Source organism: Xenopus laevis, chromosome 4S, assembly GCF_017654675.1.
Source record: "Xenopus laevis strain J_2021 chromosome 4S, Xenopus_laevis_v10.1, whole genome shotgun sequence".
Taxonomy (NCBI): domain Eukaryota; kingdom Metazoa; phylum Chordata; class Amphibia; order Anura; family Pipidae; genus Xenopus; species Xenopus laevis.
In genome coordinates, this window is record NC_054378.1 from 98,201,892 (window position 1) to 98,229,843 (window position 27,952).

A 27,952-nucleotide genomic window follows, 5' to 3' on the forward strand; every position below is an offset into this window, starting at 1 on the left:
CAAACAACCTCAATCTGAAAGCAGGTACAAAAGTGAACAAACCTATATTACAACGTTGTTTAATTTAGTGCTAAGAATATATACATGCACTTTTAAAAAGATGACACTACATCCCCTTTAAATAATAATGTATGAATGATTTTTAGTCAGCAGGGGACAGTTCAATAAAAGCAATAATTTGGTTGTAATGGGTTTCTGCTCAGGTACAGATTTGCCCAATGTAGGTAAATAACTCCCAATGTGGAATCAGCTGCAGACAAAAGTTGTGTGCTTGTTTTGTAAATTTATATGATGATTTCATTTAAGCATAGCAGCGAGATTAACTGGCATACAAAACACTTTGATTCTATGCATCATGACAAAACATTAGCAGGGCTTCGCCCCCTCCCTTTTTCGGTGTAAGATAATATTGCTTGGACGATTATAAACTTCAGAATCTGATTTAGAGATACTGTATGTAGAATATTGATTATGAGCAGAATGGGAGTAACCCTTCTATTAAAGAGCCAGTCTCCATACCAGTTTCTACATCCAACTTGGGTCAATGTTAGGCTTCAAGCACTGCAAACAGATGTTTAGGGACAACCTGCAACTTTATGGCATTAACTAAGCCAACAAAGTTAACCATATCTATACCAACATCCTACAAAAAGGCAGCTAAACCTTTAATTGGGTCCCCTTCTTTCAACAAATTGCCTTGATGTATTCTGGCCAACAAGTCTAGTACAGGTATGGGATCAGTTATCCAGAAAGCTCAATTACGGAATGGCCATCTCCCATAGAATCCATTTATCCAAATAATCAAAATTTTTAAAAATTACCTTTTACTCTAATAACAAAACAGTACCTTGTACTTGATCCAAAATAAGATATAATTAATCCTTTTTGGAAGCAAAACCAGCCAATTGGGGTTTTTAGCCCATGTTCTGAGATACTGAATACCTGTACTTTGTACAAATAAAGCTTGATTCATAATGCATGTTCAGTGGAACCTTATAGTTCACATAAGCTGTTGGATGCTTCATGACCCTGGGTGTTTTAGCACGACTGCCCTCATACGTGCTTTAAGGTAGGTACAATTTAAATCACAGGCAAAGGTTTTCTTACGATCCTAAATTATAGAAAAAGACAAAGCTTGAAGATTTAGCATAAAAAGCTTTATAGAAAGTTGTCAACCATGAAACATTTTCACTGTACATGGGTACTTCAGCCATGTATTATTCCACCTAAAAAACCGACTCAACATTCCCCATCTCCACACAGACTGTCTTGAGCTGGGAGTAATGCTCCATGGCCGCCTGTCCATTCTCCCGTCCAAAGCCTGTAAGCACAGAGATGTAGATTAGAATGCGCTCTTTAACTTACTATATAAATCTTGAGGGTATTTTATCATCTCAGTCCATCAGTACAATGCAGGAGGAGTGCTATTTGTGTCTGTTTATTAAGAGGAGTAAAAAGTTTATTCCGTGTGTGTGTTTTACTGGAGTTTAAATCTGCAAAAAAACATTACAGGGATAGTTTACCCTACAATTTTACGTGCTCTTTAACTTACTACCTAAACCTTGATGGCATTTTATAATCTCAGTCCATCAGTGCAATGCTGTAGGATTTTGTCCCATTCAAACACATACAGGGGATCTCAAACATTTGATTGGTTTTATTAGCTACAATGTAAGAAGGCATGACAGTGTCTTGGAGAGAATAGTTTTTTTGCTGGATATTCGAGTTATAGTTAAAATTGGGCATAATACCTTACATTTTGTTATCAAATAAATGAACCATGTTAATTAATTTATTGTTTTATCAGCCATTTGGTTAAAGGACAAGGAAAGTCTAAAATAGACTAAGGCTAGAAATACTGTATTTTGTATACTAAATATAAACATGAACTTACTGCACCACAAGCCTAATCAAACAAATAATTTATGCTTTCAAATTTGGCCACAGGGGGCTGTCATCTTGTAATTGTGTTAAACATCTTTACAAGACTAAGACTGTGCACATGCTCAGTGTAGTCTGGGCTGCTTAGGGATCATCATAAACAAAGCTGCTTGAGTTCTGCATGGCTGGGAAGTAACACGGGGCCTCCCCCTGCTGTTCATATGTATGATTGTTTCCCTGCTCAGCAGTTAGGGACCATCTGACAATTCCTATCCACAGCAGTAAATGAAGGGAGAATTTCACTGCATACAGTACGGTACACATTTTTTAATTAATAAGAGGTTTCTTTTTCATTAAAGAAAGTTAAAATGGGATTATTTTTTTGCCTTTCCTTTTCCTTTAATAGACCGCTAAATCTATGCAGAGATTCCAGGTCACATGATTGAGAATCTGTGAAACAGCAGGTCATAAATCTGCCAATGATAAAGAATCTTTGTCTCTAGCAAGAAAATGATGGGTAATCCTGAAATAAATCTCAACAAGCAGTCCCAGAGAGGCCACACTGCTTAGTGGAAAAGGGATTTAATCCCATTGTTAGGCCCATCCATCAGTAAGGTCTCTTACACACAGGCGATTTTTTTTTTCGCACGCTGAGCTAGAAAAAAAGACATAATTGCGTACACAACGAAGTGCGTTCCCAGTGCAACAGTCTATTCTTTTAAAAGCTGAACGTGCATCACGCGCAACATAATACAATATGCTGCGTCTAAACAAACGCACTGAAACGTAAATGGGATAAATATAATGGAGTAATTTAGCAAATGCGTTTGTGCGTGTTAAACGCAAAAATAACGCCTACATGTAAGAGCCCTATGGAAAGTTTTATATGTTTACAAGACACTCAAAAGCTGCAGCAAGTCATTTTATTTAAAGGGATTGTTCACCTTAATTTGTTCACAGATTTGTTCACCAGAAAAATACTTTTTTCAACTGCTTTCCATGTTTTATTTCTTACCATTTTTCCAAAAATTAAAGGAGAACTAAACCCTAAAAATAAATGTGGCTAAAATTAAATTTTACATATATTGAACTTAGTGCACCAGCCTAAAGTTTCAGCATCTCAATAGCAACAATGATCCAGGACTTCAGACTTGTCACAGGGGGTCACCATCTTGGAAAGTGTCTGCGACACTCATGCGCAGTGGGTTCTGAGCAGCTGTTGAGAAGCTAAGCTTAGGGGTCATTTTTTTTAGGGGGCAAATTATCAAGCAGAAAATAAGGCTGGCCTGTAATATAAGCTGAGGCTACAGGGCTCATTATTAAATTCTGATGCTCGTTGCACTGGTTATTTGTATTAATTACTAAACAGCCTTCTACTGTTACATTTCTATTCTTCTTTGTACTGTATATTGTGAGTGGGTCCCTTAGCTCAGTAAGTGACAGCAGCACAGAGCATGTGCAGTGAATCAGCAGAAAATAACATGGGGAGCCACTGGGGCATCTTTGGAGACACAGATATTTACTGCTAAAGGGCTGTGGTTGCCTTGGGCTGGTACAGAAGCCCAAAATATAATGTACAACATTTCTAGCTACTTCTTTAGTTAACGGAAACATTTTGTGTAAAACTAAAAATGTACCAGTGTGTTATACTCATTTAGATATAGAATAATTGTGCTTAAAAAAAAAGTAGTGTTTCAGGCTGATTTACTGAATATCTCTGCAAAAACCCTAATACTCACTCCCTTCTCTTCTACTTCCTGCTCCCTGAATTCCCAGGCTGTGCAGGGGAGCCGGTGGCTCTCAGCTCACTGCACTGTAGGACAGGAACCAATCAGCAGCTAGCAGGACCTGATAGGGAACTGAAGCCTGTCTTTGTGATTGCAGGGCTGTGATTGGCTGCCCCCCTCCTATTGTGCTTCTGGCAGGGACCGTTAGGACAAGCCCACTCCTCATTTGAAACAGGGACCAGTGAACATCTATAGGGAGCTCCAATAAAGGGGCTATTTTTAAATATAATATTTATTTTAAGCACCATGTAAAAGAAACATCATATATTAGTTATAATTGCCTACAAAATTATTTTTTTTTTTATTTATCCTATATGTCTCATTTAAGCTTTAGTTCTCCTTTAAGGTTCAAGTTTATTGTTCCTGTCTCTGGTGTTCTAGTCTGACAGCTCGGTGATCCTGGTGCAGATTCTGAACTGTTACAATTTACTACATTAGTTGCTACATTTCTCAGCAGCATCTGTGGAATATTAGCAACTATTGTATCAATGCGAACAGCTGGAGTCGGTGACTCCCCCCGCTTTAGAAGGACATAAGGTGAAAAATTTAAATTTCAAATTGAATATTAGAAATATTAATCAAATAGTGAGCCAATATGGATAACTTTAACTCTCAAAATGCCTGCCACAGCATAGCATGACTCAATATGATATCACTTGGGTTCCATGTATTATTTACAGTAATTCCAGTATAAAAGGAAAACATACTGTACCTGCATTCAAATGCAATATCTGTCCGTAATGACAGGACCCCCACTAGGAGAAAGTTGAGGGTGTGCACAAACCCAGCGCAATAGAATAGAGGCAAACACGGATATTTCAATGGGAAATCATACCTTTCCATTAAAACCTAAGACTGGAAGCTATAAAGTGCAAACAGTGTGTGGCATGCAGAACATAATGACTTCTCTATATTCCCACGTTTAACCAATTTCTTTGTACCTACCAGACTTTTTGTATCCTCCAAAGGGCAGCTCCACTGGGCTCACATTGTAGTTGTTAATGAAGCACATGCCAGCTTGCAATGCAGCCACCACTCTGTGTGCCCGCTGAATGTCCCTGGGGAGTAGAGAGACAGGGGTTTGGATCCAGATACAATGCAACAAACAATGCAGCTTGCAAAAGTGCAAAGTAATTGCCCAACTCAGACCCCAATACTTCAAATCCCTTAGTAAGCTTGGCACACATCAAAGGGATTCGTTTGAAGCATCATTACAGCCTATCATTTAAACAATAAGGACACGTCTATTTTTCCTGCAGGTTTTTTACCCGTTCAGACCACTTTCTGCACAGCATACAAGCTAATTATTTGTTAAAGGAACAGCTTCAATGTGAGCTCAATGAATATGACGTGGCAAACATAAATTTTGCCTATTGTTTTAATAAAGAAATGTCTATGTTTTTGTCATATCTGGCACTAAATAAGAATATAAAGCCAGTTTCACTTTAGATCTGTCAATCCTGATCCCAAGAGGAGCTGATAAAACAAATTTCCAGTCTACAGAGAAGCCCCTGATAATGAGCAGATTAAAAACTGCTGCTTAGATAAGGTTAATTTGTTTAAAGGTAGATATGGAGCTCTGTTTATAAAAAGAGAAGGGGATTAAGATAATTGAAAATAGCCAAACCTTCAAATTAGAGCTTTAGAGAATAAAAAGAAAACAATAAGCAATATAATATTAACAATATTTATTTTATTTACAATTTTAGATGTTTTAAGTGTATACTGCCTCTTTAAAGGGATACCGTCATGGGAAAAAAAAAAATCTTTCAAAATGAATCAGTTAGTAGTGCTGCTCCAGCAGAATTCTGCACTGAAATCCATTTCTCAAAAGAGCAAACAGATTTTTTTATATTCAATTTTGAAATCTGACATGGGACTAGACATATTGTCAATTTCCCAGCTGCCCCAAGTAGGGATGTAGCGAACTGTTCGCCGGCGAACTAGTTCGCGCGAACTTCGACTGTTCGCGTCCGCCGAATGTTCTCGAACGTCGCGCGACGTTCGCCAATATGAGTTCGCGTTCGATTCGAACAAAAATCGTTCGACCATTCGATTCCTTCGACCGCTAAAATCGAAGGATTTTCGTTCGAATCGAACGATCGAAGCCATTCGATTGAATGAAATCATTCGATAGAATGGCTTCGATCGTTCGATTCAAATGAAAATCGTTCGATCGAACGATTAAAATCCTTCGATCGTTCGAATTGAACGATTTTGCGGGTGTTCGAAGTTCGCGAACTGTTCGCATTTTTTGCCGGTGTTCGCGAACGGCGTTCGCGAACACATAAACGGCAGTTCGCTACATCCCTAGCCCCAAGTCATGTGACTTGTGCTCTGATAAACTTCAATCACTCTTTACTGCAAGTTGGAGTGTTATCACCCCCTCCCTTTTCCCCCCCAGCAGCCTAACAAAAGAACAATGGGAAGGTAACCAGATAACAGCTCCCTAACACAAGATAACAGCTGCCTGGTAGATCTAAGAACAGCACTCAATAGTAAAAACCCATGTCCCACTGAGACACATTCAGTTACATTGAGAAGGAAAAACAGCAGCCTGCCAGAAAGCATTTCTCTCCTAAAGTGCAGGCACAAGTCACATGACCAGGGGCAGCTGGGAAATTGACAAAATGTCTAGCCCCATGTCAGATTTCAAAATTGAATATAACAAAATCTGTTTGCTCTTTTGAGAAATGGATTTCAGTGCAGAATTCTGCTGGAGTAGCACTATTAACTGATTCATTTTGAAAGATTTTTTTTTTCCCATGACAGTATCCCTTTAAGAAACTGCTTGTCCAATCATTGTGTAACTGACTATTCAGGAGTTTTAGATTTTAAAAACATAACGTAACAAAGACAGCAAGCACTTTGGATAATATAGAGTGAACATGCAATTGTCTGCAAGGACAGGAAAATTATTTTTTTTTAAAAAAAAAATAAAGATTTAGGGGGAGAAGATACAAAACACATGGGGTTAATAGGTCATATCAACCAAGCTGACCTTGATAAGAAATAATGAGACTGAGCTGATAAATTAGGTGGTGCCAGGCCACTTTCCTTATTTAATCATACACTATCATTTTAAAATTAGCATTCAGTATGTTGTAACTTTAATTCCTTCGGAAGAACTAGACAGCCTCACAGCAGGCCACCGTAAATATACCAAACTCTGCCATTTAACAGAATTCTCCTTCACCAGCTGGCAGGCTAGAAAGTTAAGAGCCCTGTGTACCGTGCCTGTTTTTAACCCCTGGGTTGTTGAACTTCTCTTGTCCCACCAATAAGCTTCCTTCCCTCTGCGCCAACTAAAGTAGCCCAGTAGCCCCATGAGCCTTAACCCTTACCATCCCTGCTCCCTCCAACCCCAAGGTTTTACAGGAAGTATTTAGTGCTCCCTACAAACAATCACTAATGGCCTAAAAATTGTGTTAAGTGGACAGACCACAACAAAGATAAAAGTCTTATATCAAAAAAACATCCCATTATAAAACAGCAGGTTACCTACCTGGTGAAGACTCCTCCTGCCAAGCCATACGTGGTATCATTGGCCCTCGCCAAAACCTCTTCCTCGCTATCAAAGGGAAGGATTGACATCACAGGACCAAAAATTTCTTCCTTAACACAAGTCATGTCGTCCGTGCAGCCTCCTGAACACAACAAGTATATTTACAGATAGAAATCATGAATTTATCCCAGAGGTCAATCACTACAGACATGCACTGAGCTCAATCACTCCCTCCTACTGCTGTAATTCATCAACATCTGGGGAATAAAGTCAAGAAATTGGGTGCTACAGGGTCAGCCATGTATTGCAAAGCACAACTAAAATGTATACAATCATGAGCAAAAAAAATTGAACCTTTGCACTTTTAATAAGAAATCACTAACTGCTTTAAAATAAATTATTCTACTGAAAGTGATAAGTTGACAGAACCATGTTTCTATAGCATCTTGTTTCACATTTAAGATGATGGAACCAGTTCTCCCAGATTTATAGGGTGCAATCTTCCAGCTGCAGTTTATAGCTCACACCACAAGTGTTCAATGGGATTTAGACTGGACTCGTTACTTGCAATTTCAGAACATTGCAGAGTTTTGTATTTAATCTCCTGATTTCATGACTCCATGCACAGGCTCAAAGTCTCCAAGTTCCAAGAGCAGTAAATAAACCCCAAACCACCAGCAAACCTCCTCCATAAATAACTGTAGGCATCTTGGAAGGCTTCATCTTTTCCTGTAGAGATGTTATGCTTTAAATGATATTTCATCTCCACTGTTCACAGGACAGGATTTTGGTTTGCTCAAGTTTGTTTTGGTTAACTTCAGTCAGACTTTACGTTTCTATGTGACAAGTGGGGTCTTTCTGGGTCTCATCTGTCAAGAACCTTTTGTTCACGGAGTTGGTAACAGATTGAGTGAATTGAAATGGTAGAACCATGTGCCTGTAGGACAGCTTGAACCTGTGTAGTAATTTATAAGGGTTCTTTCACCACAAATCAAACAGTATTAAAAAGGATTTGCTTCCAGATCAGCAGCAGTGGCTACAGTGCTATGGACTACTTGGATAACACTGAACACACAAGAACATTATAGGGATTCGGTCATGATTTTTATGATGTAGTCTCAGAAGAGGGACTTGCAGCCTTGAGATGGACATGCTTAATTACAATTTTCTGTCTCATCTACCCAGTTCTCTGCCTTTTTTCGCGCACACATATATTCATACTACAACTTTCTGGCAAAACTGGTGGTTATTTGGAAAATAAAAAAGTGCCAATAAAAGTGTGCCAATATTTTTGCCCATGATTGCAAATCCCCAAAACTAAAAACTGTATTCTTCAGCTAAAAATAAACCACTACTAAAATATGTTAATAGGATACAATAAGATGAAATACTCCCTCTGGTGACTGAATAACAGGTGAAACCCTCCATAAGAAATGGGCACAAATACCCTTTTTGGTAATGATTCTTAAAGAAAAGACTAGGGGGGGGGGGGGGAAGAACAGTGGCAGCACATTACCTAAAACGCAGGGGGTCATAAAAAATCCTCCCTTCAATTTAGGGTCTTCTGGGGTGTAGGGCTCCCCACCAGTCAGGAATTTGGCTCCCTAAAATAGAGGGGACATCAGAAATAAATATGCAGAAATGTCAGCCATTTACACCATAAAGAGTTTTAGTGTGCGTGTCATAGACTCAACCATCCAATTTAAACCTTTGCTAAAATAATGCCTATTTCATTTCTATTAGGCTTTTATTTCATATAGTCAGCACAAATTCATCATTTGCAGTGTTCAGATTGCCTCAAAAAGCCTCAACCCTATTAAACACTTTCATCTGCTGCTTGTCATTTCTCTATCCCGTTAAAGGCAGTGGCCGACAGGGAAATTTGTCACCCGCAATTATTTATGTACAACTGCAGGCGACAAATACCCCGAAAATAACTGAAGTTGCCAGCGGTAAAACCTACATATCTTGAAATCTCCCGAAGTTTCCTCCAGAGGCAACTTCGGAAGAGTGAAGTGATGCGTTGGTTTTAACACTGGTGATTTCTTTTATTTTCAATGGAGAGGTATTGTCAGGAGATTTGACGCCCACAATCGCACACTTTTATCGCGGTCGACAAATCTCCCCGTCGGCGACTTTCCTAAATCAATAACTGTATTTGTAAGTGCAACTTGCAATCTACAGTAAGTAGCGCAATGCACTACAGGTATGGGATCCGTTATCTGGAAACCTGTTATCCAGAAGCTCCGAATTACAGGCAGGCCATCTCCCATAGACTCCATTTTAATCAAATAATTCTCAGTTTTAAAAATAATTTCCTTTTTTTTCTTTTATAATAAAACAGTACCTTGTACTTCATCCTAACCAAGACAGAAATACTCCTTATTGGAGGCAAAACAATGTTATAGGGATTATTTATTATTCAACTGATATTTTAGTACACATAGGTGCAAAATACGGAAAGATCCCTTATCTGGAAAACCCAGGTCCCGAGAATTCTGTATAGCAGGTTCCATACCTGTAGCAGAGAGGGGAGGTATGAATGTGACTTAGGGTTTATGGGTCTTATGGAACCTCTCTACTAATCATCGTTTGTAACATCAACTGGTGCAAAACATTACCTGTTGTCGAGCGGATTTAAGGAAGCCAAATACTCTGTCCAGCTGGATCTGATTAATTAGAGGCCCCATTCTGGTGTCCTCCAAGAGTGGATCTCCAATTTTAATTTTCTTCACCTTTTTTACGACCTCTTCTGTGAACTTTTCTAAAATATCACGCTGGACAAAGACACGTGTCCCATTGCAGCACACCTGGAAGGAGCAGAATCGCATTACTGAGGAGAAAGTACTATACATGGGACAGATACACACTGATCCACTAGCACTGTGCATGACTTGATTAAGAGCATTTACATTTAAAGCTGTGCTTTTGGCCAAGGAATGAATCAATGACAAAAGATGGCTTTCCTGTTGGTCAGGACAATGAACCAGGGCCCTTAAATGTACAGTTCAGTGTAAAAATGTAATGTATAAAGGCTGGAGTGACTGGATGTCTAACATAACAGAACAGAACACTACTTCCTGCTTTACCAGCTCTTTAAGGGGGGCCACGTGGGACATAACTGGTCAGTGAGTTTGCAATTGATCCTCAGCATTCAGCTCAGATTTAAAAGCAACAGTTATGACCCATTTTGATGTCTCACAAGTCTCTGGTTGGTTACTGCCTGGTAACCAATCAGTGGAAACCAAGAGAGCTGAAAAGCAGGAAGTAGTGTTCCGTTCTGTTACCCATCCAGTCACTCCAGCCTTTATACATTAAATTTTTGGCTAACTAACTATATTAGAAACATTTTTTATTTTGCACAGCCTATTTACCCAGTTTTTATTTTTATGCTGAACACTGTTGCATTCCTTCTATGGAATGTGTTTGAGCTTTCAAGGGACTGTTGGAGAGTATCATTTAAGTGCAAACACTGCTGCTGTTATCTATGGGCTCACACTCCCTTCATAGATCAACTTAAAAAAAATTGCAAACTATTCTACAAATTCCAAATGCAGTGTTGGATGTCAAATGGATTCATCTGGCTAGGATAAGCTGCAAGTGATTAATATAATCCTTCTGATAAGAGACCTGTACACAAGTATACTTTCCCTCTATATAGCTTCTTTACACAAAGCAAATGAGGGGGTTTCTCAAGTATAAGGCCTTTACCACCAAAATTATTTTTCTTATCCCAAAGGCCTGCTCCAATTGCAGTGTTTTGGGGAATAGCACAGAACAGTAAAACTTAAAGGGATAAAGTGGAAACATGTCAGCCCTCCTGCTGTAAATTGCAACTCCAGCAATTATTATACAGATGGCAGACAGGAGGACCAGCCTATGCCTATAAAACAGGGCAGCTATAAAATGTACACATTGCATGCCAATGCGCAATTGTGTAAGCCACATACTTCCTGTCACTGACCAATGGGGGTTCATAATGATCTGCCACAGAATAAGGACCAGATAGACAGTAACACCAAAAAATGTAAAAAAGTGTTTTAAAGTAATGAAAATATAATGTAGTGTTGCCCTGCACTGGTAAAACTGATCTGTTTCAGAAACACTACTATAGTTAATATAGACAAGCTGCTATTTAGCAATCGAGGAAATCTAAAAAATAAAATAAAAAAAGGCTATATGGCACATGTAAAATAGTGGATAACAGATAACACCATTTTGTTCTACAGAGCTTATCTGCTATCTGCTGTGTAAACCAAGACTTTTCTCATTTGAAAGATTGCCCCCATTGCTACACAGCAGTTTATTTATATAACTATAGTAGTGTTGCTAAAGCAAACACAGCAGATTTACCTGTGCACGGCCACATAGCATTATATTTTTATTGCTTTAAAACATTTATTTTTTGATGTTACTGTTCCTTTAAACCGACTGACTAATGGGAGTATAGCTACCTACCACAGTAAAAAGAGCAGATAGTTACCTGGCCCTGGGTAAGGAAATTTGCCATCATTGCCCCATTCACAGCATTCTCCAGGTCACTGTCTGAAAAGATAATAAGAGGAGACTTCCCTCCCAACTCTAGGGTCACAGGCTTGATGGATTTAGCTGCCATCTCCATGATCTAGGACAAAGAACAGCATTTAACATTCTTCCCCACAGGATTGGGACAACTAAAACGGCATTTAAAGGGACTCTGTCATGATTTTTATGATGTTTTTATGGTGTTGTTTTTATTTCTAAATTACACTGTTTACACTGCAAATAATTCACTCAACAATATAAAATTTCATTCCTGAACCAGCAAGTTTTAATATTGGTGTGTAGGCAGCCATCTCAGGTCATTTGCCTGGCCATGTGCTTTCAGAAAGAGCCAGAGCTTTAGGATGGAACTGCTTTCTGGCAGGCTGTTGTTAATTCTACTCAATGTAACTGAATGTGTCGCAGTGGGACCTGTATTATATTATTGAGTGCAGTTTTTAGATCAATCAGGCAGTTGTTATCTTGTCTTAGGTAGCTGCTATCTGTTTACCTTTCCATTGTTCTGTTAGGCTGCTTTGGGGGGGGAGGAGGAGTGTGATATCGCTCCAAGTTGCAGTACAGCAGTAAAAAGTAACTGGCTTTATCAGAGCACAAGTCACATGACTGGAGACAGCTGGGAAACTGACAATGTGTCTAGCCCCATGTCCAATTTTAAAATTAAATATAAAAAAATCTGTTTGCTCTTTTGAGAAACAAATTTCAGTGCAGAATTCTGCTGGATCAGCACGATTAACTGATGCATTTTGATTTAGAAAAAATTCCACAGCTATGCATGAAAATGTGGTGAGTTAGTCACCTTGGAGCCAGTAGGGACACTGCCAGTGAATGACACCTTGGCCACATCAGGGTGCTTGCAAAGGAATTCCCCTGTTGCTGCTCCCCCCTGCACAACATTAAAAAGTCCAGTGGGAACTCCGGCCTCTGCAAAGATCTCAGCTAGCAGGACTACAGACACAGGAGTGAAGGGGGATGGCTTATACACCATGGCGTTACCTATAACACAGAAAAATATAATCAAAAGACAAATGACAACAGAACACTTACCTGTACAAAAGATCAGCAATTTTATATTAAAACACAAGTCAAGTACAGAGGTTTATATTATCTGCATTTAAAATTTGGAAGGCTCAGACTTTCTAATGAAAAATAGTAAATAAAATAATAGGGGAGGACCTAGCCATAAAACATCAACACACTGCCAACTGATAATGGAGGGAAGCAAATGCTTAAACTAACACTTTCTTTGCACTACTTATTTCTACAATTCTTTATAATATAAATAAGCTATACAGCTACACGACAGTACATGCAGTTTAGTGTACATACCACATGCCAAGGCAGGTCCTGCTTTCCAACATGCAATTTGGAAAGGGTAATTCCAAGCTCCAATCCCCACACACACTCCCAGGGGTTCACGTCTAGTATAGGCAAAAGACCCCCCTGCGAGCTGTACATGTTGACCTGAAGTGAGAAAAACATAGTACAATAAATAATGTTACAGTGCCACACCACATAACAGCTGTCTGAAATAAGATGTGCATGATACTGTGGAACAAAGTAGTTTGCACTATTGCAAAAGTGCCATATATTTACATTTTTGTTAATTAAAAAGGGCAGACATTAGCTCTAATGTAAAGATCTCTTGTGTCAAACATTAACAAGTACCTAGAAGGGGTTCAGCACAGTCCCTGGGTTTTAGATTTACATTATAATAGTTACTAGCTCGCTCTACAGGTCAAAGATCCTTGACTGCCTTTAATCTGGCACACGGCTCCGACTGAAGCGTAAGGGAGCATTAAACCGAAGTACAAAGGACAACGCTCCAGAGCACCAGTCAGTGAAAAGGCATGCAAGGAAGAGATGTGCCAGGGGATGTATATCCTATAGTTCTTCTTACACAGATGGGCAAAACTGAGTTTGATTCGGGCAATTCAAAGAGTCACACTTGTGAGTGGAAGTGGCAGTGCACAGTTCCTTGTAGGCAAAACAAAATTAAAAAAAAAAAAAAAGAAAAAAAATGGATCTTTGTGCCTGGTTTTGCATTGAGCCCTTGTATTAAATGTGCCCTGTGAAATAGGTCTTGTGTTATAACTAAAAGGGCTGTACTGTAGCCCAGGGCTCCTTATACAGGACAGCGCATAATACCAGTTTAGCTAAGGCTGGTGCACAAGTACTATTGTTACAGCAGATTTGTGCATGTATCAGTCCAGTGACTATATTCTCACTCATAATTCAGACTATACATTCAGCAGCAGAAAGTCACTTCCATATCACAACCTCCTGAGCAAAGGAGATTTAAAGCTTAACTCATAGGATTGTATTTCTGCCCAGTAAATATGGAATATAGAGGGATTTTGGTACCAAACATACCATACTTAAAGGGGTGGTTCACCTTTAAGTTAACTTTTCTTTTTGTATGTTATAGAATGGCTCATTCTAAGCAACTCTTCAATTGGACTTAATTTTTTATAGTTTTTGAATTATTTGCCTTCTTCTTTCCAGCTTTCAAATGGCGGTCACTGACCCCATTTAAAAAAACAAATGCTCTGTAAGGCTACAAATTATTGTCATTGCCAATTTTTATTACTCACCTTTCTATTTAGGCTCCTCTCCTATTCATATTGCAGTTTCTTATTCAAATCAGTTCCTGGTTGCTAAGGTGATTTGGACCCTAGCAACCAGATAGCCAAAACGGCAAACTGGAGAGCTGCTGAATAAAAAGCTAAATAACTCAAACAACAAATAATAAAAACCAAATGCAAATTGACTCACAATATAGCTCTCATACTGTGCTAAAAAATTATTTAAGTACATATTATACTTTGACATATTTAAAAGACTCCAAGACTTTTAACCTGCAAAGTGACATATATAGCAGTCTATTCACCACAAGCCCACAGAACCATAGCCAATGAAAGTATTTACCTGCCATGGCCCCAGCATGTCCTGCGTAGTACTCTAGGGTCTGCCATGATATCTCCACGTCCACTCTGGCTTCAAAGATAGACTTCCCATTATTTATAGTTTCCATTGCAGCAATTTCCTCACTGCGCTCCTGTCAAGTAATGTGGCAAAGACCTGTCAAATACCTGGACCCCAATTACATTGTACTCCAGCTTGTTACCAGCATCCTTTTATTGATATTAATATTGGGTGGAGGTCTCCATTACAACTTCATACATAAATATACTGCATAGTGCAAGTAGTATAGTCCAGAATTATTATGCATAAGTTACTTATAGAAAAACAAGTAGCCAGCACTCACCAAACTTTTTCAACTTCCAAAAATGCAGGTACACTATACACAGTGTCCACTTTTACCAGCTCCAAATATCAAAAATGTAGAAGACAGCACCATTGAGGAATATGTATGTAAAAAGCCTTTATTAGCTTCTCATGGCTTAGATCTGAAAAGGTAATGGCACCTTTTTGCCTATATTTGACTATATTTTTCCACCAGTTCATTGCCACTTGTTCCCTCATATTATGACAAAGTATAAAACAAATAATCTCTTCACAGAAATAATATATTGGCCAATGTGGGATCTACACTTGCCAGAGAGCCATGAGATGGATAATGATACAATTTTTCCCCAGTGTCCCTGTAATTAAGAGTCTCTCCCTCTTACCCTGATGATACGAGCAGCCTCTAACAAGACTCGGCTTCGCTCCATACCAGACTTCTGGCTCCATATTTTGAAGGCAGACCTGGCACTTTGAATGGCTTCATTTACCTCCTTCTCCCCAGAGCAAGCAAACGTTGTAATAACACGACCTGTAGCAGAGTAAACAAGAAGGTCATTAGATCTTCATCAATTTCTACCTCTGATCCACAGTAGTGTGTACCGAATTCACAGAACACATAAGATAAAGTCTATAATAATTCCCAAGACATATAAGGGCTCATTTACGAAGTGAAAAGCACAAAGCACAACTTTAGATGCAAGTCTCCATGTTTTTTACCCACAGTGCAGTCTCTTTCATAATTCCAATGTAATTGCACACAGAAGGTGGCAGAATGTACAGAGATATGTAATTTTCAAAAGACCCTACCCACAAGCTATTAATTGCCCCTCATTTCTTCAGCAACTTGTGTGATCTTTCCAGTTTGCGGCTGTCTACCTAAATAATCTTGCCTAACAAAATCATCCTACAAAATGCTGCATTTCCTTCCCAAGCAACTTCTGCTGTACATTGCCACCGGACATGCCAATGCTAATTCATGAATCCACGACACACTGGAACAATCTTCCATTCACCCAGCTTCTTTATTTACTTTTGCAGTTAGCGTGAATGTGAAATGGAACACTTAAGTTGTATATGTGGCTAAATAAGGCATTTTTCCATAAGCAACTATTTATTTGTTGGCTGCTTGAATTTTTGCTCATGTAAATTTGAGGGTGTCAGCAGTTATAGACTTGACTCCCAACACTACAGCATTTACACTTACAGGTTACTCTTTAATCTGTGATATGCTTTGTGTTTACTGGCAGCATGCAGCATGGAGAAAATGAGCTGGTGCTCATAGTGTTAAGTCAGCCCAATAAATGATCACTCTGGCCCCTTCCCAAGTACTGCCTTGCTACACACAACTCATATCAGGGAACCTTGAAATGCAGACAGTGATGGAAAACATACAATAGATAAATGTGCAATCGCTGGCAAGAACCAGTAGAAAGGAATTATGCAACTCACTTCAAAGAGGATGTTTATCCTAAAATCAACTTTAATATATTTTAGCTGGTGCTAAAGGGCATCTGAAGCCCTGGCATAATCCCCCCTCCCCTCCCACCAAAGCCCTTTGGCACCCTACCCTTCTAGTCTTCCATGCCCCCTCCCTGCACAAATACTTTACACAGCTGACTTTTCAACCCTCCATATTCACCACTTCAAGGACCTAGTGTTTAGCAGCAGCAGCAAAAGAACCTCATAGATATATGTACAGCTTTACAGAGCACTATGTATCATTTCTGCCCACTGCTTCAGTCATTTTAACTATGGCAAAATTGTTGGGGGGGGGGATAATTTTTTTGTGATCTGCTAATCTCCAGCCTCAACTGTAAAGGAACAGTAAAATCACAGATGGAATCAATTTTTTTTACAGTTAAACGAATTATTGGCAACATATGCTCTAGGCCTAGAAGATAGGAGATTTCTATTCCAGAATTATGTATGCAGCGAGTGATATGAGATATGATTTGTATTAATGACAAACTGTACATTTGCGTTTAGTCTCTACTCAAACAAAGAATATGCTATATGTGTCATGAGCCTAAGATATAGATAGATTATAATTATATCTATCTATTTTGTTTGCTGAAAATTGAGTGTAGGACTGGCCAGATAAGGAATAACTTTGACGTAGTTGCCCAGCTTAAATATATTGCAATATATGGACAAACAATCCCTGCTATGTTTAAAGGGTAAGGCATTTTTAGTAGCAGTATGCACACAATGTCTCTGTTTTAAATATATTGATAATGGGTTGAGTGCAGAGGACTCTTGTATTTATCTATCTATATATTTGTATCTATCTATCTATCTATATTTATTATGGTTGTGCTTCAAAAACAAACACAGAATTATTTACCACTCACTCAGGGCAAACTGTGGAACTGAATCCAATCCCTATCATGGGGTTTAAAAGCAATAGGCAACAATTCTGGTGATTGTATGCCTATGAGGGCATGGGTTGGGTTCAAAGAGTTCAGTCTGCTTTCCAGTCATAAGATAAGCACACACAGCCCTTGCAATCCATCACAGACACAGCCAAACTGATTACAGTGATTTGAAAATTAGGTGATGAGCATTATTGAGAGTGGGACACACAGTTCAGATGTGAAGAAGTAGAAAAACACAAGGCTCAATATCTTAGTAATACGCTGCCCTTTAAAGGGATTGTTCACCTTCCAACACTTTTTTCAGCACAGAGAGGGTTCTAGTCACTTACCTGTTGCAGGTTCATATGCTTTTTCCTCCCCTACTGAGTCGATTGGCTGCACACGACTACCCCCACGGTAGTTTAGGGGTTGTGTGTTCTGGAAAGTCCCGGTGGTCAATGAACGGCTCATGGCAAATCGAAGGTTGGGCACCAGCAAATTCAAAATTGGTCCAGCTCGCAGGAGACTCATTCAGAGATCTGGAAAATTTGAAAATGATATTAAAGGGCACATCAGTGTTAATCAGGTTTCATTCTGGGATAATGTAAACTTACTTTCTATTAGTAGTGTACTGTTTCTTAGCATGTCATTTAGATTTTATAGTTTGCAGATTCATATTTAGGTAGCGAATGCACTATTTGAGATTCGGGCGAATCCTAATTTGCATATGCAAATTAGGGCGGGAAAGGAGAAAGTGTGAAAAATGTTTTCACTTCCTTGTTTGGTGATGAAAAGTCATGTGATTTACCTTCCCATAGTCTACATATGCAAATTAGGATTCAGATTGGCCAGATACGAGGATTCCGCTGAATCCTGCTGAAAAAGGCCGAATCTCAAACCGAATCCAGGATACGGTGCATCCCTACATTTTTGTTTTTTGCTTTCTTACTGACCGCATCTAAAATGTATAGTTATTGTTAATTTTTATTGCTTGTCTCTCTATTCAGGCCTCTCCTATTCATATCCCAGTCTTTCTCTCAAATCAGTGCATGATTTCTAGGGTTTGGACCCTAGCAACCAGACTGCTAAAACTGCGAACTGGAGAGCTGCTGAATAAAAGCTAAATAACTCAAAACAACACAATTAATAAAAAATGAAATTGCAAATTGTCTCAGAATACCACTCTTTACGTCATACTAAAAGAACAACCCCCTTTAAAGGATACGTCAAATAAAAAAAGTCATGCACAGAGGAAGGGAACATCAGCAAAAATGAATACCAACTACAGGGTGCAGCTCCATGCTCCACACAGGTTACAGAATAGGGACCCTGTTGCACATTGGGACTTGTCAGGGGAGGGGTGAGATGGCAGTTAGTGAGACGCCCTTTGGGATGTGTTTGTAGATGAAGATAGCAAACACACAACCATATGACCTGCTTTAATCCCCACTGCAACCCTTAAAAGCACAGGGTCACAAATTGTAGGGATCACCCAAGGCAGTCTGGGGTGGAGCAACCTAAAGGGTGGAATGCTGATTTCCTACACACTCCTAGAAACACAGCAAAGTGACTTTACAGAATATCCATATAGATATAACCAAATACAAGCCTGTAAAAATGGGCTTCAGTAGTCAAACCCGAAAACAACAAAAATAGCATGCAGCCTATAAGAGCTACAGACACAATGTATGAGACAACATGCAAACTGCACCGCAGAGCTTGCAATCCAAAAACAATACCAAAGAGCTTCCAATCTAGGAGAAGATCACGCCGACAGTTGGCACTGGTAGTTGTCTGGTCCTTTTCAGACTCGGCAGAAACAGAGACCTTGGCAGACAATAAAATCAAAGGCGTTTAGGTGAATTGTTGTAGAGGTTTTATCAGATCATGTTTGGGGAGCCAAGAGAAGGAAACTAACTACATAATGACAGTTACATCCTATTCATTCTTGTCACAAGCATTTCAGGCAGTTGCAAAGGGAATGATGAAGCAGATGTATAAAATGTACCACTGCACAACTACAACACTCCTTCATTGCCATTATAAAAGAATCCTCTAGACTGCAGTAAATGCTCAATGTTATGTTTTATATTGTTGACATAATGGTTATTAGCAAATAATCTCCAGTAGGCATACCTCCCAACTGTCCCTTTTTCAGAGGGACAGTCCCTCTTTTGACAGCTCAACCCGCAGTCCCTCATTTGTACTGGAAAGTCCCTCTTTTCTCAGCCAGAAAAAGAAACAAAGTTTCTCACTTAATTGGCTTTTAGCAGAGAGCCCAGAACAGCTAACAGCTGCAAATAAGATACTTTGTAACAATTTTGAGACACAAAAACACAGTTTAGATAAGGAGAAATATTTTCAAACTTTCATAACCTGCCAAATTTTGTAAAACAAACATGGTAATTAGGGGGCGTGGTCACAGAAAGGGTGTGGTCAAAAAATTGCTGCGCTACGTGTGGAAAAAATATTTTTGTCCCTCTTTTTACTTCCAAAATGTTGGGAGGTATGAGTAGGCATGCACAATAGATTACATACAATCCCCTGTAAGTGCAGTTAGAGCACCAGTTTCTCTTATAGCACCTGCACACTGTGTGCCCCCCAGCTGTTAGGTGTGCGCCTAAACTTGCAGCAATAGCTGGAGGGCCACACGGTGGCACAGCAGTCACAGCACTTCAGGGTAAGAGAGTGACACAGTGCGACAGAGAATGACAGTGCGACTCTGCAGCCCCGGCACAACAAGCCTCCCAGGCCAGCTCCAGGCCAAGCTGTGACCGTATAAGCGACCCCCGCCCCAGCAAATACCATGAGCCACTAGCGAAGCCCACCGCTCTGCGCAGCTTCCACCGGATCTTGCCCCTCAGACCGGTCGGACAGGGTATTAGAGATACAACGGCCACGCCCTTTTCGCTTTCCCACGCCCCCTTTCCTCCTGCTCAGCCTCCCCTCAGTGTGACGATCACGACGACAGTTTCCTTCTTTCGAACTTTATCTGCTGCTTTGTCCCAATGTAAATGTGTTTTTTCCTCAAACTGCGACATTTCCAAACCCAGCAGCGTCCCATCCGAGCCCTATTCACAGAAACTTAGCGAGGCTGTAGATCTTAAGCAGATTCCCTTAAAGGGATACTGTCATGCTGTCATTTTTTTTTTTTTAAAAAAAACATCAGTTAATAGTGCTGTTCCAGCAGAATTCTGCACTGAAATCCGTATCTCAAAAGAGAAAACACATTTTTTTATATTTAATTTTGAAATCTGACATGGGGCTTTATCAGTTTCCCAGCTGCCCCCAATCATGTGACTTGTGCTCTGATAAACTTCAGTCACTCTTAACTTCAAGTTGGAGTGATATAACCCCACCCCCAGGCAGTGCCGGATGCTTTGCGCACTCTCGCACCTCCTCCCGTGGCTGCATGGTTAGGGTTGCCACCTAGCCGGTAAAACATGTGCCATGTTTAACGTGAATGTAGCTGCCGGTAAATTTGTAATACACCTAACAAAAGCCCATGGCCTGCCCACAGGATGGTCAAAACTCACCTTTTTGCTGCCGGCTTCTGGTCAATCGCGCACCATGACCTCCCCCCCCCTTTGACATCACGACCAGCCCCATCCAATTGTGCGCTGTGGCCCCACCCCCTTTGATGTCACAGTCCACCCTTTTGTTCCCGCCCCCTCCACCAGCCAGTGGAAATTTTATCAAAAGGCGGCAACCCTACACATGGTCCTAGTGCCGGCTTCTTAATGCAAAACCCAATTGCACACGCAAGCAAGCTCTTATGTACCGGAGCACCCAGTGCTCCTTAAGATGCGGCAGGGGGGCATCCCGTCCCTAAAACTTTGCTGCTCTAGGCACAGCCTTTGTGGCCTTCCAGAACCAGGGCAGGGGGTCCAACTCCCAGTAGCAACTGTCAGGTGGGGCCCCAGTTTATGGTATGGAGGAAGGGATTAACACTCTGCTATAAGCACACAATATTCACTCTTGATCAAATAAGCTTTGGGCGTCAGTGGTTCTTTAAAACAGCCAGACGATATATTGAACTGGTTGTACAATTCTCAATGGTCAATCACTTGACATATTCAAGGTGCATGCTCAGATGTTAAACTACACAAGTAGTGGCAGCAGGTCATTTAGACAAACTAATTACACACGGATACTCTGAGCCTTTTGTTAGTCAGCTTTCTCATTGGTTCACATTGCCTGCCTAAATCAATCATTGAAGGCAAATCTCGCTGTCCCACGCTCCAAGGATCTGAACCGGACCACTTGAGTCCCTAACCTGGCAAACCTTGTCAGCGCAGTCACTAATCTCCTAGTTGGAGCCTTACCTGCTCACAAACTTTCTTGATCCTATCTGTTCCTATAGTGACCTATTTCAGTTTCTGAACTCACAATTGCTTTTCCTATACTGAGGCCTACCTCCACCTCAGGCCCTAGCAGCAACACCCCACCAAAACACATAAGAGCATAGAAAAGTGTTTACACTCCTACACTGTATTCCAGTAAATGTGTATGGCTCTGATTAACATGTGGTATAACCTACAGCATGGTGAAGTTGTGGCTGAGTTAGCCATGCACAGAACACACAATTCCACAAAATACTGTGTGAAGATCCTGTTTAGCTTGTGCACTGGTAAATTGCATGCTGGCTGTGGCACTGGTTTTCATTCTCAGTATGAATGCAGACACCATCACCAGTGTCAGACTTGGAGTCTGAAGCCCACCATGATTGCCGCCTCAGGGGCCCCCACACCACCGGGGTATGTTAGGGAGCCCAGTCTGACCCTGGCCATCACTCTCAATGCATACTGCATCATAAACAACATGAGTATGAGATTCATTAGGTTCAAGTGAGCTGTAAGTATAGGTGCAACATGCAATTGGGAAGTATGGGTAGAACTCCATGGTCGATTTTAAGTGCAATACCGTCCGTTCCAAAGCATGACTTGCAGGTGACGGATGCGCCGAATCTAAGGTAAGTAATCGGAAGTGTCGGACATTGTCGATGCGTGCATCCGACATGACTGTCGGATGAAGACGCAACGTACATTGTTCGATAACGACAGTCGTATGCCCTTGGCAAACTAGTAAATGCCACTGGATGCAGACCAATCAACTGCAGAAAATTCTGATTAAAGTGGACCTGTCACCTACACATTAAAAAGCTGTATAATGAATGTCTTGTGCAAATTATACATGAAACCCAAATTCTTTTTTTCTTTAAAACATCCATACCTTTTCTAAAAGTTTCAGTTACAATCATATACTGGATTACCTACCCCTCCTCTATTCCTCAGGCAGTCACTTACTTTCACTTTACATTCAGTACTTCCTAGATGTCACTGCACTCCCCACATTCCCCCTCCCTCCTCACACTCTAATTGTGTAAGGTACCATGCATGGGCATTAGCAATCCCATTCTGGGGCATACACAAGATTTGGGGGTGATACACAACTTGCCTTTTCACAAAATGACAGCTGCCTGCTTCCAATGATTGTGAATTACAAGACAAAGGAAACAAAATTTTAAAAATACATATAGTGAGAGCAAAGTTTATTTACTAACATGATAGAAAAGAATATGGGATTATTTCTTAGGTTAACAGGTCCCCTTTAAGGGTTCTATTTACCCATTTTGTTGTACTGATATGTACTGTCTGTAAGTGATATGTACTGGCTATACAGGCCATTATAAGCCTGTCTTAGTTTGACATCACAAAGGCAGACAGTTGTACCATTATACATGGCTATATGAAATCTTAATAATTAAAGCAAATCATGCAATAAAGTGTTCAAGAAAATCGTATGATATGATAGAAATTAATAGTACTTATGTTATAGATACAAGCAGGCATCATAAGTGGTAGTAAAAGCAAGATGAGTTTAATAATGCAGCCAGCAACATAACTAGAGGGGGCGGGCCCTGGCGCGGGACGTGCCGCCGGGCCCCCCGCCCCCCTCCGTACACCCGGAATCCGCGACACGTGAGCTGCCGGGGGGCCCTGAGGGGGTGCGGGCCCTGGCCCAATCGCACCCCCGGTAATTACGCCACGGAATGCAGCTGGGCCCTGCCAATAAAGTAAAATAGGTCCAGTGAAATAAATGCTCTGCTCACAAACAGTGGCCCTGGTCTGCCCCAGCCATTCCCCATTGTGCCAAATCCCTACTGCAATGTGCCCAAACCCAACCCACTCAATGCAAGCCCCAAGCCCTAGCACAATCCACAAGTCACACTTTTGTTTCTCTTTCCCCCCCCCCCCCCACTGTAATGGGGTCCCTCACTGAAGTATCCCCTTTATGGTGACCCTGGCTGGAACTATGGCTGAATGATTTTTATATATCTATAACCTTGATAGGAGAAAAAAAAAAGATAGTAAAAAACCCCCACATTCTCCAATGATATTTATTATATAGTGAATAAAGTACCCCCTCTTGTAAAATATAAGGATATTATAAGATACCGAGGAGTTTCATGACCATATAAAAACACGAGGCCGAAGGCCGAGTGTTTTTATACATGTCATGGAACTCCGAGGTAACTTCTAATATCCTCATATTTTGCAACTGGGGGTACTTTATTTATTATAATACACAAATTTCAATGAGTCATGTGACAGAAATGACATCAGAACTCACCGTTTATAACTGATGACATCAGAACTCACCGTTTATAAGGATATAATTTACAGGATATTCATGGCTTTTGTGTATTATATGCAGTTTGTGATTGCCCAAATGTTATGAGCATGTATAGTTGCTACCCATGACTGATAGACATGAGTTAGAGTCATGGGCACATACACAGCCTTTAGTAGAAGAAGTAGTACACAGAAATGTGATGAGTCAGGGGAGACATTTATTCAAAGCTTTTTCTTGCAGGGAGGCAAGTTACAGACTGGTTGCCCAACTCAAGCATATTAGTTATACAATGAACACTTCTCTAAAGTTTATCTACTATTCTCACACACAGCATTCCTCTCCCGAAGCCTCAGTGTTACTGTCATGTGGATGAAAGCTAGCAAAGTGCAAATAGCCATTTCACAGACCCACCTCCTTACTCTCTCTGGGCTTTCCTTTCTTTGTAGTGTCCACATACAGCACACAAGCTTCTCCTGGCTGTCTCACTGCAGCTCCCATAGGTTCCTTCTAACTTGCACCGGGATGTTCTTAATTTCCTAACTGGTGCACAATCACCTCAGGGGTTCTACCCCAATCTACTCATTCCTCATCGGGACAACAGGTTGTCCTTGCTAACTAACTTCTCTATCTTTCACTCCTAGAGTGAGCTCGCACCCCACTACTAGCCACTAGATTTCCTGAATGAATCAGCCTCCCACCTGGTCTGGCACGTCAACCCCCATGCGTCTGTGAGCATACCGTATGGTATGTATGTATGCAAACATCTGCACTCTTCCCTGTTGGAACTCACTCAGCCAGACTAGCCAGCATACTGAGCAAAGATAAGGCGGTAACGCCCAGGTGCTTTTAAAGTATAGCCTAAGGGCTTATATTTACATATTTAGGTATATAGCAATGAAGCAGAAAAAAAAACATTGGCTGGTCCATAACAGTATAATCTGTAGTCCCCATTGTGATGGGATGAATTTGGTTTTTTTTTTGTTAATGTTAATTGCTGAGCAGTAAACTGTGTAAATAGCTATGTGTATAATTTATGTAAATACTTTGTAGTTCAGCTGTGCTGACAGTATATGTAAATGGTGCTAAAACAATTGTATATTGAAAGTTATGTTCATTACTACATTAGTAATGTTCATTACTACTTTTATATACAATAGTGCAATTGATTGCACAAAGTTTCATGAAGCACTTACCTAGAGCTCTCAGAGAAGCCACTTCCTGAAGAGGTGGGCAGCTTCTCCTAATGAATATTTATAGGGTAGATGCTGATCACATGGTGTCAGCATAGAGCAGTCTGGAAGCTATAAAAAGCTGCAGACTGAAATCATTAGGAGTCTGTGTTAAGCCTTTGTGAGTGGTTGTTCTGGAGCTCAGGTGTGTGCATGCATGGGTACTGCTGACCGCTGGTGAAAGTATACTGCATTTTTGCACACATTGATTTCTGCATTTGCTTAAAGGACAAGGAAAGGCAAAAAAATAAAATCCCATTTTTTCTTTCTGTAATTAAAAAGAAACCTATCTCTAATATACTTTAATTAAAAAATGTGTACCGTTTTTATAAGAAACCTGACTATGCAGTGACATTCCCCCTTCATTTACTGCTGTGGATAGGAATTGTCAGACGGTCCCTAACTGCTGAGCAGGGAAACAATCATACTTATGAACAGCAGGGGGAGCCCCCGCCTTACTTCCCAGCCATGCAGAACTCAAGCAGCTTTGTTTATGATGATCCCTAAGCAGCCCAGACCACACTGAGCATGTGCACAGTCTTAGTCTTGCAAAGATGTTTAACAAGATGACAACCCCCTGTGGCCAACTTTGAAAACATAAATCATGTTTGATTAAGCATTGTGGTGCAGTAAGTTCATGCTTATATTTAGTATACAAAATACAGCATTTCTAGCCTTATTCTATTTTAGACTTTCCTTGTCCTTTAAAAATAAAGCACAATTTTTTACACTGAAGTGTCTGGCTACTGAAATTACATACGCCCAGTGACACCCATACTGTACACTCACTTACTATTATTTTTCTCTACTCAATACTAAATGGGCACTTATTTGGTTAAATTTAACCATTTACATAAAGAAGTGTATTGGAAGATAGAGGAGTTCACCTAGAAGGCTCACATGTCTGCTTATCCCTGTACACGTATGTAATCTGTTATCCAGAAACCTGTTACCCAGAAAGCTCCGCATTACAGGAAGGCCATCTCCCATAGACTCAATTTTAATAAAATAATTCTATTTTTTTTAAATGATTTCCTTTTTCTCTGTAATAATAAAACAGTACCTTGTACTTGATCCCAACTAAGATATAATTTATCCTTATTGGAGGCAGAACAATCCTATTGGGTGTATTATTTCATGTTTAAATGATTATTTAGTAGATTTAGATAGGAAAGATCCCTTATCTGGAACACCCCTGGGGAAAGGGCTCTCTTGCTGTACATCCTGCTACCAAACAGCAGATGAATTTTGTAGTACATTTCTTTTTACAGGAATGCAGATATGGCTAATTCCTACATTGGAGCTTTATCCATTTTCCACAGAATACCAACTGTAAACAAGCTCAGTCCTGCACCACGAGGAGTCATGAGTTCTCAGGCGTATGGGTGCTACAATAATAGTCTGTAATTCAGCTGCTCTAAAGCATGGGGAATGTTACACAAGACATCACATCTGCTCTTTATCAGCTCATCTGAGCCAAAAGCCAATGTGAGCAGAAACCTCAGTCAGTACATTGTGTGCCATAACAGAATTTCTTGTACTGGAGGCACAGCCTAGACACAATATTAAGTGGAAACTTGTCAAATGTCATGTAAGTTATGATCAGTTTTCTCCGCAAACTAAGAGCTTGATATACCTACAGTGATTCTGTCATAGTTTTTATGATGTCGTTTTTATTTCAAAATTACACTGTTTACACTGCAAATAATTCACTCTACAATATAAAATGTAATTATTTTTTAAGTTGTAATATTGGTGTGTAGGCAGCCATCTCAGGTCATTTTGCCTGGTCATGTGCTTTCTGAAAGAGCCAGCACTTTAGGATGGAACTGCTTTCTGGCAGGTTGTTGTTTCTCCTAATGTAACTGAAGGTGTCTCAGTGGGACCTGGATTTTTACTACTGAGTACTGTTCTTAGATCTACCAGGCAGCTGTTATCTTGTGTTAGGGAGAGGTTATCTGGTTACCTTCCCACTGTTCTGTTGTTAGGCTGCTGGGGGGAAAGGGAGGGGTGATATCACTCCAACTTGCAGTACAGCAGTAAAGAGGGACTGAAGTTTATCAGATCAAAAGTCACATGACTGGGAGCTCCTGGGAAATTGACAATATGTCTAGCCTCATGTCAGATTTCAAAATTAAACATAATTGTTTGCTCTTTTGAGAAACGGATTTCAGTGCAGAATTCTGCTGGATTAGCACTATTAAACGATTTTGAAAAAATGTTTTCCCATGACAGTATCCCTTTAAGCATAAATTAGAGAAATGAATGTTCTAGCCAAAAAATGCAAGAAATTTAAGAATTCTCACATATGGGGTGAATCTTAATCTGCATTTTAGTCTGACCATGAATTAGCTGGACAACTTTTGCTAGCCGCTTGCCATGTACCTATGCATTTTTGGAGGATGTGCTTTCTTGTATAGGCAAGGCTTGTGTGACGAGCCCAATACCTCTCTACTTGCCAAATGTTGCCAACTGCAATGAAGTATGCCTTTTCACTCACCTGGGACGTGCAACTGATCAATACTGTTAACCTTTATTATTTAAAAAGCATTAATGATTGAATGTTTACCTTCATGGACAGTTTCTGCAGTAAAATCTTGACTGTACCTGTCCTTGCAGCAGCCCGAGTTGCACAAGTCCCAGGCAGTTCTGTAAGCACCTAGCTAATTATCCACCCAGGGCTGGGAGTGTGTTGCATCCTTCATTACTATTGGCCGGCGCAAATTCTCTATTCATCAGATCCAACTAACTGATAAGTTAACCTATGCCCCT

At 40.2% G+C, this 27,952-nt stretch overlaps 1 protein-coding gene across 6 annotated transcripts; it reads right to left on the bottom strand.

Annotated features, from left to right (window-relative positions):
* Positions 1-1,138: 1,138 nt before the first annotated feature.
* On the bottom strand, positions 1,139-27,837 carry aldh9a1.S (aldehyde dehydrogenase 9 family member A1 S homeolog). 6 transcript variants are annotated; one of them, NM_001086073.1, is made up of 13 exons: positions 20,121-20,133; positions 19,055-19,142; positions 17,666-17,854; positions 15,345-15,490; positions 14,641-14,770; positions 13,042-13,176; positions 12,512-12,708; positions 11,657-11,797; positions 9,795-9,983; positions 8,690-8,777; positions 7,174-7,315; positions 4,614-4,726; positions 1,139-1,321 (listed from the first exon to the last, which is right to left on the bottom strand). In NM_001086073.1, the coding sequence occupies exons 3-13, from the start codon at positions 17,844-17,846 to the stop codon at positions 1,227-1,229; spliced, it is 1,557 nt and encodes a 518-aa protein (NP_001079542.1). In that variant the 5' UTR covers positions 17,847-17,854; positions 19,055-19,142; positions 20,121-20,133; the 3' UTR covers positions 1,139-1,226. The 6 variants fall into 6 exon arrangements, with proteins under 6 accessions (NP_001079542.1, XP_041447080.1, XP_018114833.1 ...); XM_041591146.1 differs by lacking the exons at positions 19,055-19,142; positions 20,121-20,133 and adding an exon at positions 27,750-27,837 and having other exon boundaries at positions 1,143-1,321; XM_018259344.2 differs by lacking the exons at positions 19,055-19,142; positions 20,121-20,133 and adding an exon at positions 25,145-25,222 and having other exon boundaries at positions 1,143-1,321.
* Positions 27,838-27,952: the final 115 nt, after the last annotated feature.